The 14,979-nt window shown below is 40.7% G+C and overlaps 2 protein-coding genes across 2 annotated transcripts; both read left to right on the top strand.

Annotated features, from left to right (window-relative positions):
* The first annotated feature begins 144 nt into the window (after positions 1–144).
* med20 (mediator complex subunit 20) lies at positions 145–2,441 on the top strand. Its single transcript, XM_042502263.1, has 4 exons — positions 145–252; positions 508–650; positions 1,691–1,944; positions 2,022–2,441. The coding sequence occupies exons 1-4, from the start codon at positions 239–241 to the stop codon at positions 2,241–2,243; spliced, it is 633 nt and encodes a 210-aa protein (XP_042358197.1). The 5' UTR covers positions 145–238; the 3' UTR covers positions 2,244–2,441.
* A 2,233-nt stretch (positions 2,442–4,674) lies between these two features.
* Positions 4,675–14,466, top strand: usp49 (ubiquitin specific peptidase 49). Its single transcript, XM_042504568.1, has 7 exons — positions 4,675–4,740; positions 7,055–7,177; positions 7,355–8,829; positions 9,849–10,056; positions 10,608–10,716; positions 11,479–11,684; positions 11,771–14,466. Exons 3-7 carry the CDS (start codon positions 7,420–7,422, stop codon positions 11,872–11,874), a joined length of 2,037 nt encoding a protein of 678 aa, XP_042360502.1. The 5' UTR covers positions 4,675–4,740; positions 7,055–7,177; positions 7,355–7,419; the 3' UTR covers positions 11,875–14,466.
* The last annotated feature ends 513 nt before the right edge of the window (positions 14,467–14,979 follow it).

Genomic DNA, 14,979 nt, shown 5'->3' with positions numbered 1-14,979 from the left:
GGAAGTGACGTATATTACATCACGTAAAATGGATTTTTTTTTCTAAACTAGAAAAAATGTAGAGAAAATGTTATCTGTTTTTGTTAGGATGAAACTAGTTAACTGTCGATACTTTGTGGATATTTAGCATCACGAACTGTCAAGACTGTTTTCTAGCCGATAAATATAAATATTCCTATATAACTTTACCGGAAGACTCTTTTCACCCGGAAGTATTCAACCGAGAGGCAAAACATCAATGGGGGTCACTTGGTGAGATTATTACTTTATAGTTTTAGCGATATTTAATTTTTTTAACAATATTTGGAACGCCATAAACTTAAATTACATATTTATTCATCCTCAATGTCTCATCTCAACCATCGCACATATACTTTGTCACTGTGCACCGCTGCATCGTTCATATTCATTCACACGATGCTCTGTGAAAGCAGCTCTTGTATCCTTACACGCAGCGGATTAAACTGGTGTTTTGTAACGCGATGTGGTGTTTCTTTTGTCGTGCAGTGTGTGTCAGGTGCCTGTGGCAGAGGGGAAGAGCGTGCAGCAGACAGTGGACATCCTGCACAAGAAGCTGGAGCAGCTCGGCGCTGTGAAGCAGGGCAGCTTCTGTGTGGACTGCGAGACATACCATGCTACAAATGTCAGCGGTAATATTTCATTCTCTACTTTTTTTGAGCATCAGATTTCGCCTAATCTCTCTGATAGACTGAGGGGGAAGAGGAAGAGGGGATATTACTGAGATCTAGTAATGAACTTCCATACAGCCTAAGCAACTGAAAGTAGTAGGGGTAAGAATTATTATTGATATTAATTTAACATTATCATGATACTGAAAGTCACGATATACCGAGTATTGCAATAACTTTTTTTTCAACTGCAAATTATGTCCCCAAAAGAAAATACCACATTTGTTTTAACTTCTAAGATGGTTTTATGTTTTCAGTCTGTTCATCTCACTTCAGGATTTTTTTATTGCAGCAAAATGTTTCTAATGGACTGAAAAAAAACAATTGTTTTAGTAGTAGCAATTATGGTTCTAGTAGACTACTCAAATTTTAATTTGTATTTGTAATATTGATAATTTTTATAAGAAATTTGATATTTGGCATCTGTGTATCTATATGATATTGCCACGCAAAAATAATGTGATACTATGCTAGGATATCCTGACTTTAATTCCATAATATTGCTCTATAAAGCCTGAATCCTACAATTCCCATCACGCCACGTTCTTTAGACCCTCCCTGCCTAATTAAGTCCTCATTTTTCAAAGTCCATGTCATCATTTTGTAATGCAAGACTCTGAACCATAGATATGCCCAGAAAGTCACACACAGCTCCTTTTAAAAGTGACAGCATGTGTATAAGAGATAGTTATCTATGATTTTTTACTGTCTTAAACTATTAGTATGTAGTAGTGTTGTAGCAAGAACTTTCATGGACATGGGAAACTCCACAGACGGCTTTTGACTGTAATAATTCACCATATTGTAAAAGTTAGTTGTATTTTTACACAGAAAACCAAATCCTGCAAGTAACTACTCTGACTAATGTTATTAGATAAATGTCATAAAATAAAAATTACAAGATGTACACATTGCATTGTGTTACAGTAAAGGCGGTGCAGTACTTGAATAAACGTCTTTATTTGACACTGCTGACAGTCAGTCTTTCTAATCTGTTACAGGTCAGCCCTCCAAGCTCTTATACGTGATGCACAACTCTGAGACGCCACTAAGCTGCATGGCTCTGTTTGAAGGCGGTCCCTGCCTGATAGCCGACGCAAACTTTGATGTTCTCATGGTGAAATTAAAAAGTCACTTCCAAAACGCCAAGGGGCACAAAGTGGAGTGTCGTGGGTCTAGATACCGCTACTGTGACTTCTTGATAAAAGTTGGTACTGTGACAATGAGCTCCAGCGCCAGAGGGATATCTGTAGAGGTACGTAGTTTGATGAATATGAGTGAGAGTGTGACATTTTCCCTCTAGGACTGCATTAACTCTGTGTAATTCCTCAGGTGGAGTACTGTCCCTGTGTGGTTCCAGGGGACTGCTGGAATCTCATCAAGGAGTTTATGCAGTCCTTTCTTGGCCCCAGCGTCCCTGAACTGCCGTCTGTGTTTGCAGCCAAGCCTGAAGGACTCTTCGCACCATCAGACTGCGTTGACACCATGACTCAGTACCTGGAACTGTTTAACAAACTTCGCAAACTGCAAATCCCAGGAAGCAATGTGCGTTGAGCTGTAAGTGGCAAAGGAGAGAACTGTTTTCTTTATGTTTGTATTAATGATGATTTAAATCTGGTCCTATGGATCAGCATGTTGTCCAGGCATTTTTCAAAGCCATATTTTTTCTATTTCCGGAGCCTCAACATTGTATTACATCTTCCTATTTGATGAAAGCATCTTGTATTAAAGAGACTTAACGTAGAACAGCAACTGTGATTTTGCTTTTCTAATCAGACACATACTTCAAACGTCCTCTTGGTGGGGTTGTAACCTTCTCTGAGACATATGAGCTGAAAGTAAAACTACACAAAATTGTTTTTCTGTTGTTTTTTCTCTAAATTTCCTGGGATGGGTTGTGACAAAAGGCCCATGTTTAATTCAATTTTACACAGGCAACACTTCACTGAAGCGTGCACAATGACATTTCTGTGCATCTGTGCAGAAACATGCAGATCTCAGTTCAATAGCGTTTTCATGGGAAAGACTTTGAATCACAGAGATAATCAAATGCAGGTAACATGATAAAGGTTTCTGTTCAGTTTAAATCTCCCATTAAACCTTACTATTGGTCAGCATGCACAATACAAAGGTGTTATAAATAATGTTAACAATGCTTAGATTTATTGAAGTCTTGAGATGAACAATGACAAAGACTAAATGAAACTGAACCAACACTATTATTTTATCATTTTCACCATTTTCTTAAGCTGCTTTCATTTTAACGCATCAATTACTTCTAACAGTTACTTATAACAAAGTATGTTTACATGATCTTACTGCTACTTCAACTGAAGTAAAGGATGTAAATATTCATTCAAATTCTGATGTTTGACAAGTCAAAATGGCCACTGTCAAAAAGTCAGAGCCTGAGGGGATTTGCAGAAAAAAAGGTATGAATAAATGAATGAAAAAATCTGTCAGAAACACATAAGGAATTCCATGGTGTTTCTGCAAAGCTGAAATTTTGAATAATAGGTCTGAAAGTTAAAATACGAAATGTTCAAATGTCAAAATTGGGTATTAAAATGACTAAGTAAAAAATAAAATAAATAAATAATAATAATTCATGCAATGGTACTTAAGTACTGTACTTAAGAACAACTTTGAGGTACTTGTACTCCACTACTTCATACTTCTAATCCAAGCTATCATACACTTTGACTCCATTACATGTATCTGATAGCTTTAGTCACTCGTCACTTTACAGATTTTGTTAAATAATATAATATAATCAACTCATAAAAGATGGTGTATTAATAAAGATTAAAAGATTAAGCAACCCAGAAAAATATAAATTAATTAAACAAGCTCCACCTTCACCAACTGCAACATTCAACACATTTGATGCAGTGAAAGTTAGCCTTTGATCCAGTGAAATAAAATACCTTATTCTGAAATGGGAGGGGTATTGAGATTCCAATTATCAGACAGAGACCCCTGAATCGACAGCAACTGCTTCAAGTCGAACAGTCTTTTTTGGGGGTTTTTTTTATGGCTTGTCACTGTGCTGTGCTTCTGAGACAACACTATCTCCTGTCTTCTGCTTAGAAGTGGTGAATTTGCATATACTACTATATGGGTCAGTTGAGTATATATATATATATATATATATATATATATATTATATATATATAAAATCTGCCTTTGACACAGTGAACATCCCACTAAGCCTTGTCAAATCTTAAAACTTAATATGGAATTATTGGAATTATTCATATTGAATGGCCAAATCTAATTTGATCATCTTATGTCTGGGTCAGGTACAGCCCTACTTCATTCCGCAAGTCTTAATTAAAATTTGGCCAAAAAAAAACTGTTCACACTAATTAACCAGCATGCAAGACAAGAGCGAAAAACCAGGCCTTTTGATAAATCCAGGATTTTGTCTTCAACTTTTAACTTTCAAACATCAAAGGGTATGTTTTTAAATCGAAATACTAATTTATAGTGAAGGCAGGGTCAAGAGGGAGGCTTAAAGAAAAATATTTATAGGGGAGAGTTTTAAAAAACAAAAATGAAGTAACACCCCAGCCACTCCTTTCTTCTGATAAGTAGAGAACAGTCCCTAATTTGCAGCGCCAGAGGCCCAAAGTCTAGATTTTTAAGTCCCCTCCGCATACAAGAAGCCTTAACACCAGATTGTGCTAATGCTGTCCTTACAAACTTCACATTCCCTTATGTTTTTATCAGATTACCTCAGACCAGCTGACACATGGTGAGCACGGGGCTTTCGGGGACACTGGGGTCAGGGGCTCAGGGTGTCCTCTCCGCCCGGTGTGCGGTCTAGTCTCGCTTATTGTTCCATGTGGCCTCGGTGGGTGGACGGACGGACGGTCCATCCTGCTGCCTGTTGTTCAGCCGCTCCTCCAATGAGAGGCCGGCTGCCGCTCAGTCCCGGTCCAATGAGAGTGGCAGGGTCTGGGCACGGATCGAGAGTTGGGTTGTTCAATCTGTGAGAGGAGGACAACAACCAGCTCTGAGTGTACCGGATGGATGGATGTTGGCGATGGTAACGTTACCCAGCTTTTATCAGATGTTACAAATGTAGTACCGGACACAGATGAGGCCCGGGGTTACTGTGTGCTCCATTTACCGGCTTTCTGTGATGAAAGTCACCGGGGAGTTTTTAAACCGTTGACGGCGCAGTTCGCTAGCGAGCTAAGCCGTTAGTGTTAATACTTAGTGAACGTTAGCGACCAACAACAACCGTTAGGTTAACTTCGATTGTCCTCAAGAAACGCGTTAGCCGTGCAGCTAACGGCGGCCACTGTGGTGAGCTAAAACCGTAAGTGTTGACCGCTTGGTGCCAGGCGAGCCCTCTGTGTTTAACAAAGTACATTAATAGAGAGGACGGCAAAAGGCTAAGCAGCGCTAACCCTGCGCGGAGCCGCCGTAGCTAGCGGTTAGCGGGGTTAGCTAACTTATGGCTTGCTGAGCTGCTGCCTCAGAGCAACAAAGTTGGTGGATGTTCCTGGAGAGTGGCTCTCTGACTGCTCTTTGTTCTGGCTGAACATGGTGATGGTGGGGTAGCTTAGCATGGCGTTATCAGCCAGCCAGCCAGATCCAAGCGACAGGCGTTAAAACACGGACAGATAACGATATGATTGTGATAATGTAACATTTGTGATTATCAGCGTCTCGTGCGTTAATAGACACTGGCAATAGCGCAGCGGCAATAGCACAACACAACATAGCACGATGGGCAACTAACGAGAAACCAGTTGCACCGACTTGCAAATTAATGGTGTCTTTCCGTCAAGATTGTAGTTTTAAAAGTACGATAGGATGATTTACACAATGAGAAGAGCAAAAAGGGCTGTGTAGCACAGCGCTGGTACCGGCGAGGTAGACAATTACGTGGATTAACCACATAATTAAATGGACAGGCAGCCGTTCTCCTTCATGTCAACATTTCTGGCTTCAAGTATGGCCTTTTATTAGCTTTATTTATTGTCTCTGTGGAAATGAGCACCATATATCGTGTTTGAATGGGAAGGCATATTTTCAGTAAACATCAGACTTAATTATTACCAGCAGACAACATGACAAATACACTATACTTTAGTAATTACTACTATACTCTTTGATTTTTATTTCAAAGTCGTCAGTGATCTGTAATACTTATCCTGGGTACTGTCAGGTCAAGTTTATTTGTAAAGCCTGATATTACATGTTTAAATGGGTGTTAAAGGCCCATAATATCTATTTTATACTGTACAGCACAAGCTGGCTGTAAAGTCAAGGAAAATAAACACAAGAGAAAAAAGGTATTGTATGAAACTGTCTGTGTCAAGTCTCATGTTCATCAAGTGGTTTTGATAATAATAATATTAACAATAATAACATAGTAATTGCTTCCCTGTCAAGAGACCCAAGGATGTATTACATAGCAGAGTAAACTAAACAACATAAAAAAACAAATACAAAAAGCGAATCTGAAAAAGTAACCAAAAGTTGCACAATTGCTGAGATGACAGAGTTATGAGAGGTTGTAGGCCATGGTGAGCAGGTGGGTATATTTTGTTTTTCACATCACTGCAAAATCACAGTCAAACTGTGACATCCCAAGTTTTGCAGTCACGTTCAGTTGTCAGGGTCTGGTATTGTTTTTAATACAGCTTTCAATGTAAATGTTTGTAAACAGACATTTTGTTCATATAAAAAAAACTGCCTTTTGATAGATGTAAACCTTAAACGATGCATATTTTAATTAATGCGAAGGATCATGTTATTTCACACTAGCAGATTCCTTAAAAGTCCAGTTTGCAAGATTTAGAGGGAAGTATTGGCAGAAATTATGTATAATTTAATGTTTTCTTTTGTGTTTAATTACCTTAAAAAGTTGTTTTTATTTCTGTAGAATGAGCTGTTCATGTCCACATACAGAGCGGGTTCTTTTCCACACAGTTCGCTGTGTTGTTTCCATTAACCGTAGCCCAGAATGGACAAACCTAACACTGGCTCTAGATAGGGCCTTTCACGCCAGCCACCAACATGCTGGGCACACAGAAAAAGTTTCAGTTTTTTGCAATCTGCAACCTCAGCGGCTAGATGTCAAAAATCCTACACACTAGCCCTTCAACGTGTTTGCTTTTGAAAACTGCTCAAATGCTGGGTATTCCTGAAGTGGAGAGATGCGTTGTTTTGTGGTGACCAGTCTTTTCAGGAAATGGATTATTTTTATTGTTTGTAAATTGCTATTTTTGACGTTCCTAGGTTTAGTCTCATTACTTAATTGAACATTTTTTGGTAAAAGACCAAGAATTACCCAGAGTCCTGATGCAACTGTGCACTTTTAATTTGATTTCATCCCTGTTTCTCAGCATGTTCCTGTTGGTGCCGGTGATGACGGTGGACATGGGTGATCACGCTGAATGTTGCTGTTGAGTTCTCTGCAGATGTTGTGATGTATTGTCCCAAACCTGATCGAGCAAACTTTTTGTATAGTAAGGAAACCTTTCAATTTTCTGTCATTTTCTAAGCACTGTGTGTGTGTGTGTGTGTGTGTGTGTGTGTGTGCGTGCGTGCGTGCGCGTGCTCTTTAATTTGAATAATTTACACATCATAATTGTATGGTCAGATTTTAATCCCCCTTCATATTTTCTCTGTAAATCTCACATCAGAATGAGTTCCTGCTTGGCTAAAGGACGTGTGTCCTGTCACTGAGGCCTCATGTGTATCGGGAGAGATGGATCGTTGTAAGCACGTGGGACGCCTTCGTCTGGGCCACGACCATTCCATCCTCAATCCACAAAAATGGCACTGTGTGGACTGCAGCACCACCGATTCAGTGTGGGCCTGCCTCAAGTGCTCCCACGTGGCCTGTGGACGTTTCATGGAGGAGCACTCACTCAAACACTTTCAGGAGTCACACCACCCACTGGCTATGGAGGTGCGTGAGCTGGATGTCTTCTGTTTTGCCTGTGGAGACTATGTACTCAATGATAACGCAGAGGGAGACCTCAAACTCCTCAGAGGGGCGCTCTCGACCGTTCGCAGCCCAGGTAGGCGCTCGCTACGCTCCTCGACTGCGGGGGACTGTGCTTCCTGGGTTGGGGAAGGCGGGCCACAGCCCGCCATGCAGCTGGCCTCGCGTCACAGGAGGAAAGCACTTCTTGGGAAGATGCTTCGGACTTGGATCGGTAGACATCAGGAGCTGCAGAATCAGCGTAAAGAGAAACTTGAGGAAGCTAGAAGACAAAAAAAAGAGGTGAAAAAGAGACTCATGGAAGAGCTTGGCAATGTCCCTCCCAGAAAGAGTGCTAGGCTTCTTACTCAGGCGCCACGTTCAACCATCACACTCATTCCTCGCAAATTTCGCGACCCTCCAGAACGCCTACCTCCTCCTCCTCCCAAGAAGCCTTCCCTCATAACCCTGTCCCGTAAGGCTCCTCAGAACGGCAGAGCTGCTAAACTGAGGAGGTATTACTCCACACACGCAGTAACCCGCCGGAGACTCGCTCCAGGTGTCACTGGTCTGCGCAATTTGGGGAACACATGCTACATGAACTCAATATTGCAAGTGCTGAGCCACCTGCAGAAATTCAGGGAGTGTTTTCTCACTTTGGACCTGTGTGAGACCGAGGAGCTGCTGGCCAAGACCAATCACTCCCAGGGGGTGAAGGGTGTGACGGGAGGTGTAGTCAGCAGTGGTAACACAGCACTGTCAGGATGCCCTCTTGGACGCATGGGTAAGACAGGCAGTTGGAATTTGCCTGTTGGCCAAAAAGAAAGTGCCCCGCCTTCCCCGCAGGCTTCGGAGCTGGTCCAGCCCAAGGAGCCTCGCTGCTCCACCCGCCAGCAGATGTCACTTTGCCATGAGTTACATACACTTTTCAGGGTCATGTGGTCAGGCCGGTGGTCTTTAGTGTCTCCATTCGCCATGCTGCACTCTGTGTGGAACCTCATCCCAGCTTTCCGTGGGTATGACCAGCAGGACGCCCAGGAGTTTTTGTGTGAACTGCTGGACAAGGTGCAGCAGGAGCTAGACACAGAGGGGTCCAAACGCAGGATAGTCATCCCCATTACAAAGAGGAAACTATCCAAGCAAGTGCTAAAGGTTCTCAACACCATCTTTCATGGGCAGCTACTCAGCCAGGTGAGGCATCAGACATGTGACCATAAAGACACTTTGCAACATGTTTATTCCAAACTTGCCTTTAAATTCATGACAATGTAGCCAAGATATTTGAGAAGAATACACAATGTCTCCTCCTCATAAATGAGATGTGATTGTGGACAAAAAATCATTTATATTTAATTCTGAACATGACTTAAACAGACTTTTAGGAGGCTGCGTCACTGATATAAACCTATAGCCCCTTTCACACAGAGATACCACTGTAGGACCACTTAAAAAGTCCTTTCTTTATACCTCCTTTGCGTTTTTACACAGAACCAACAGCAGTGGCATCATGCCATTCCATCGTGTGATTATAGACTGCATGCCAGCATTGCTGAATCAAAAGAGGTGTGACTGGTGTAAAGTTAAACACAACAGTGTCTGCCTTTACTGTGACATGTAATGTATGCATCAGCTGTGCTTTCTAAATAATAACAAAGGCTTAACATGTTAATAACAATCATTTGCCATCTCTGTTATATGGCGGCTAATCTCGTCCTCTGCTCGGACGGCAGTGGGTTTCACAGATAACATGCTGTCAAAATATCACACCCATAGTCCCATCCTGCCGGCCACCCTGTTCATGCAAATACCATTTTGACCCTGTTACTACCTCCCGTAGCGGATTATTGATGAAACCACTCTGTCCCTCCATTCCACAGTCGCACTTTATACAGAGCGGTGAGGCAGCATAACGGCGCAGTAATCCAGTCATGAGTAGGCAGTGTAAAGGGGCTCATGGCAGTGTGATTAACAAATACCATGTTCCACAGAGAAATGTTGACTTATATTAATTAATTAACTCTACAACAATGATCAGTAATTTTTTTAGACATCCTAAAACTCAGATATTTTGTGATGCTTTTTTCAAACTTTGTGATGCCTTTTAGAAATCCACATAATTTCTTAAGACTTAATCTCATCATCAAGCATTGCAACTATTTACAGCTTGAGGCTTCACCTGTTTTCTTTCTCTCGGCTGTATTTGTTTTTAGGTGACGTGTCTGTCCTGTAAGCACAAGTCTAACACAGTTGAGCCGTTCTGGGATCTGTCTTTGGAGTTTCCAGAGCGATACCACAGCATAGACAAAGGCTCAGGCTCTACAGCTTACCAGCGCAGCTGCACCCTCACTGAGATGCTGTCCAAGTTTACAGAAATGGAGGCTCTCGAAGGCAGGATCTATGCCTGCAACCACTGCAACAGTGAGTACAATGTTCAATACAATGCAAAGCAAAGCAAAGGCAGCAGGGTTTTTTTTAATGCAAAACAACCGTTTTTTTCTTATCTATTAAGATTTGCCTTTTATGAATGGAGTAAGATACGTCTGAAATAATTCTGGCTGTCTGCTCACAATTTAACATAATCTAATTCATGTAGCATCTGATTGTGTCTTTTTAGGCCTTGTATAATATTTTTTTAAAAATCCATGTCTGACTAGCAGCTTGTTGACAATGCTGTGTTCCACATACTTATGCAAATAAAGATCCATCACAAACAGAAATGGGATGTTGGACCGCAGAGTACATTAGTGCCTGGAGGAGAAAAAAAAAAAGACTTTTAAATAAGTAAATGTACAAAATAATTTCCAGAGTTAAATTCCATTATGAAAGCTACAGAAACTGTCTATTTGCAAAGCCTCATATATTGTGAGCAAGTGTGTCACTTCTGCACTAAAACAAAGCCTCATGTCAGTGATATGCATTTGAATTGCTTTGCACATTAACTTATATCTCTTTGTTTCATGGTTTGTCAGAAAGAAGACGAAAATCATCCCACAAACCCTTAGTTCTGTCAGAGGCACGTAAGCAGCTTCTGATCTACCGTTTACCTCAGGTTCTACGGCTGCACCTCAAACGCTTCAGGCAAGTGTCTCTACAGGCAGATTTTCTTAAAATGTTTACTGCACGTTAAATAACTTTAAACGATTATTTGAGAAAGCCAATCTTTTTTTATCATGTTTCTTTTTTATAGCTGAAATCAGAGTGCTCAAGAGAACTATTTTACTGCTGAAAAGATGGTCTTTTCATGAAAAATGAGAATAGTGATGCAGCATTTGCTTTTGCTCAAGGGTAGAAAATCTACAACTACCACTACGCACTGTGCACACGGGACCAATAAATGCTTCCGATGGTGCGTGACATAATGCAAACTTGGCTAACAAACAATCTCGGGTTACATCTAAACAGGGCACTAAAATATGTTTCTGAAAACATTTAAAGTGAGATACAGGCAACACAGGAAATAATCTTGGTTCCTATATGATCAGCACTGCTTAGTTTTATGGTTCCGTTTGACTTAGAAAGAGAGACAGGGATGCTTCTCTGTGCTCTTTGTGACTGGTGGTGGTGGTGGTGGTGGTGGGCATTCGAAAATGTAGAAGAACAAGCTGAAGTTTGCGCAACAGCCCTCAAGCCAGGGAAGATCTGTAGTTTCCATATTTGAGCTGGGAGATGTGCAGGGAGGTCTGGGTGCTGGTGAGATAGTGGGAAGTTTGCCACAATTCATTTTAATCTACTACCCACAATGTTATGATACAGAAGTATTCCTTTAAGTACAGGAGCATTCTTGTTTATCATGGTGCTTGTGGGTCTTTGTGAGGCTAACTAGTCCCTGTTGCACGGCAGATGGTCGGGGCGGAACCATAGGGAGAAAATCGGCGTCCATGTGGCCTTTGACCAGGTTCTGAACATCAAACCATACTGCTGCACAGGCTCAGGTCACTCTGTCCACAGAGGAGGCTACACCTACGATCTGTCTGCTGTTGTTATGCATCATGGTAAAGGCTTCGGCTCAGGGCACTACACCGCATACTGCTACAATACAGAAGGAGGTGAGGACGACACTCGATTCAGATTGGCCTCTGACATCCTGTCTTTCTGTTGCTAACCTTTTTGTTTGACTTTTTTGTGTCTTCAGGTTTCTGGGTCCACTGTAATGACTCTGAGATGAAGGTTTGCAGTGTGGAGGAAGTGTGCAACACTCAGGCCTATATTCTCTTCTATACCCAGAGGTCTGCCTAGGTACCTCTCGCTGTGATGTCGACCTGTGCGTGGCAACTAAAGGCTGCATTTATGAAAACGTTCTCTGATGTTTTCCCAGATGTCATCAAACAATCAGTTTTAAATAATTATCTAAAAAAAGATGGCAACGGGGGCAGTAGGACAGCCAAAATCATGAGTTCAGGTAAAGATTTTAGCAGCATAATCCAGATGATAATAATAATACACACACTGTAATGTTGCCAAGGTGAATTGGAGGAAAATAATTATAAATAATATGTTCGTGCGGCTCTGGATTATGTTTGATTTAAAGAAAAAAAAAAATCAAAAGCCTTTTCATAAATGAGGCCACAGGTTTGTCGGCCTGTGGGACCAGCATATCGGTTAATGGCCTGAAGACTGTGGGAGCAGGTCCGCCTCTATCCTGCTGAACACCAAGTTGTGTGTCCGTGTTTTTAAAAACAATCAGGCTCATGTCTGTTGAGTCTGGAACCAACCAGGCGTTCTTCTGAAACAGCATTTTACATTCAGAGGCAACACGGATTCTGGATTTTAGAGAAGTTTTATCACAATAATGTCGTTAATGTACATTTTATATGTGACTTTACATTTGATAGCAATGCACTAAGTATTATAAGAGGTACATCTTTCCACATTATTGTGTAGTTCCACTTGAATAGAATGAATCTTGTGACCAAAGTCCAGACTCTTTGTTGCCTCCTGTTCAGCTTTTTCAATTATTGTGAAATGTCAGTTATGGAAACTTTTAATACTCATTCCTGTGTCGTTTGTACTTCATCATGTCCTCTCCTCAACTGTACTGCTGTGACTGGATACTGTGTCTTAGGCTCGAGGCCTGCACTCTCAGTGAACAGAAATAGTTTTTTGTTTTAGTTTCTTTTGTAGTCATTCTATGTTTCACTTTCACGAAAAACACTTGATTGATGATGAGTGATGGAAAGCTGCACTTTTGAGGAGGGGCTACTATTGTTGGTCCTATCTTTGTGATTGTTCATCTTTTAGCTCCTGTATCCTGTTTAAATGGCAGCTCCCCCTGTGGTGTAACGGTTAGAGTAGTCTGAGCCTGGGTCTGAGACACTGCGCCTGTGTTTTTGAAGGGAATACCACCTAAATTATTAATTACAGTGTTATTTCCATGGCCTGGGAAATGTCAATATTTGTGAACATGAGCTACTCTCTCAAAACCAGAGACAAATGTCTGAAACTTGTGATGTTATCAAGTACAAAGTCTGGAGCAGCTAGATAGACAATGAATTGGAGACTGATTTTGTGGACCCACAGAAAGTTTGTTTTTTCTCCAACTGAGCTTTGTTCTATTGTAGCGTCCTCACTTCTAAAACAGAAGATGTACCCATATACTCAGAAAATTCCTCTGGCTGCTTTTCCACCAAATCAGCTCTGGTTCTTGAACTGGTTCCATTCAGGATTCCACCACATTCCCACCAGTTTTACACAGCACCATTGTTATCAAGAATCTGTCACCAATGTAAAGTGTTGCACCGTGCACAACAAAAATAAACTGTCATAGCAAAATGGCAGATCACATCGATTACTGGCAAACTCTGCTCTGTCATTACCCAAACAAGGGACATTAACCGACAATGTAATAGGAGCACTGCATGCTCTTTTTTTGACTGACAATTTCTCACTTAGCGTCTCTATTGTTCAGTCCCCTCAGGATGTTGTGATAGCAACAATGAATGCAACTTTTGACAGTCCCCCTAAATTCAGCATTAACAATGCAATTTAATTGAATCACAGCAACTTAACACACAGCAACTTGCAAATTACACACTGTTTATAATGTGACTTGTGGTTCCAGCTGAGGACCAACTTTTCAGAACTTATTTAGTTATGGTCAAAATGCTCTAAATGGTTCAAATGAGGTGCGAGAACCAGAGCGAAACCAGCTCCCTGTTGGTGGAAAAGGGTTAACAGTATCATCTAGACTATCCTTGCAAATTCATTGCCTATGGAGCAGCTCCAGACTTTATACTTAGTCGTCAAAATTTGTAGTTTTAACAGTCGATTTTTTGGATTTGGGAGATAGTTGTATAAGTTTACATATATGATTTGGACTATGTTAGACCATAGGAATAACATGCATGATTTTTAAAAATGGGCGTAGTTCCCCTTTAACTACAGGAGCTGGAAAGCGAGTGAAAGGGCAGACTGCGATACAGAAGAATGTGTTGGGGTACCCATTTTTAGTTGAGCACCTGAAAGCAATATATTGTACATCTTGCATCTTGACAGGAAATTGAGAAAAAATCAGGAATTCTTCTGCTTGTTATACAATGTTTTTTTCTACTCTGCTGTTTCTATCAAGGTCTTTAGAATTTGCTAGGTAATCAAGAAAAACTGTTGTGTTTGATACGAGTCGAATGCAAGATACATTTGTGAACTCTATGTAAAAGTTTGAACAATCTAATGACGATGAATGTCTTACTTTTTAGAGGTCAGGTGTGGCCATGCCACCGGCTCTGATCCCCTTGAGTTCTGTCTTGTACTGTAAGAATACCTGTCATAAATGTAATGGTCATATGGGTTTTGCCTGACGGTAATTATTAAAAAGACAAAACAAATTTGAAACGTTTCTTGGGTTGTATTCATTTTAGAACAAATAGTTTATTTAGGGTAATAATTTGTCTAAATTAGAGAGTGTTTGTTGAGGTTATGTTCTATATGTAGCCAAGGGCAAAGGTTTTATTTCAATATTTGGGACACCTTTATGAAACTGGGGGTGGGTTTTTGAGCATCAAACATATAATTTCCTGCATTCTGGTGATTTTTTGACGCACAAATTTGTGCATTTTCTGCATCAATTTATGGTGTAAATGTCTTTAATTTTGTAAACGTCCTCTGTTTCATGTTTTTATTTGGGAGGACAAATGCACATTCAAAATACTTAGTGGGACCTGTCCCCTACGCACCCCTGTAGATCCACACATGTGAATGTAGCTTCACTCACTCAGTCATCATAACGCCTTCAACGTTTATATAACCAACATTATAGGAGCATACAAACATGTTTGGAGAACATAAAATCAGGAAAAATGTGTCACAAATTTAGCACCTTAACAGAAACAGATACAGTAAAGTAGA

Source organism: Plectropomus leopardus, chromosome 2 (assembly GCF_008729295.1).
Source record: "Plectropomus leopardus isolate mb chromosome 2, YSFRI_Pleo_2.0, whole genome shotgun sequence".
Taxonomy (NCBI): domain Eukaryota; kingdom Metazoa; phylum Chordata; class Actinopteri; order Perciformes; family Serranidae; genus Plectropomus; species Plectropomus leopardus.
Note: the sequence above shows the minus strand (reverse complement) of the source record. Positions and strands in the feature narration are given on the sequence as shown.

Coding starts and splice junctions, on each gene's coding strand:
- usp49 (XM_042504568.1), top strand. CDS start 7,420: ATGGATCGTTGTAAGCACGTGGGACGCCTTCGTCTGGGCCACGACCAT. Junction 10,717..11,478: donor CTGCACCTCAAACGCTTCAG/GCAAGTGTCTCT, acceptor GTTGCACGGCAG/ATGGTCGGGGCGGAACCATA. Junction 11,685..11,770: donor CTGCTACAATACAGAAGGAG/GTGAGGACGACA, acceptor TTGTGTCTTCAG/GTTTCTGGGTCCACTGTAAT.
- med20 (XM_042502263.1), top strand. Junction 651..1,690: donor CCATGCTACAAATGTCAGCG/GTAATATTTCAT, acceptor AATCTGTTACAG/GTCAGCCCTCCAAGCTCTTA. Junction 1,945..2,021: donor CCAGAGGGATATCTGTAGAG/GTACGTAGTTTG, acceptor GTAATTCCTCAG/GTGGAGTACTGTCCCTGTGT.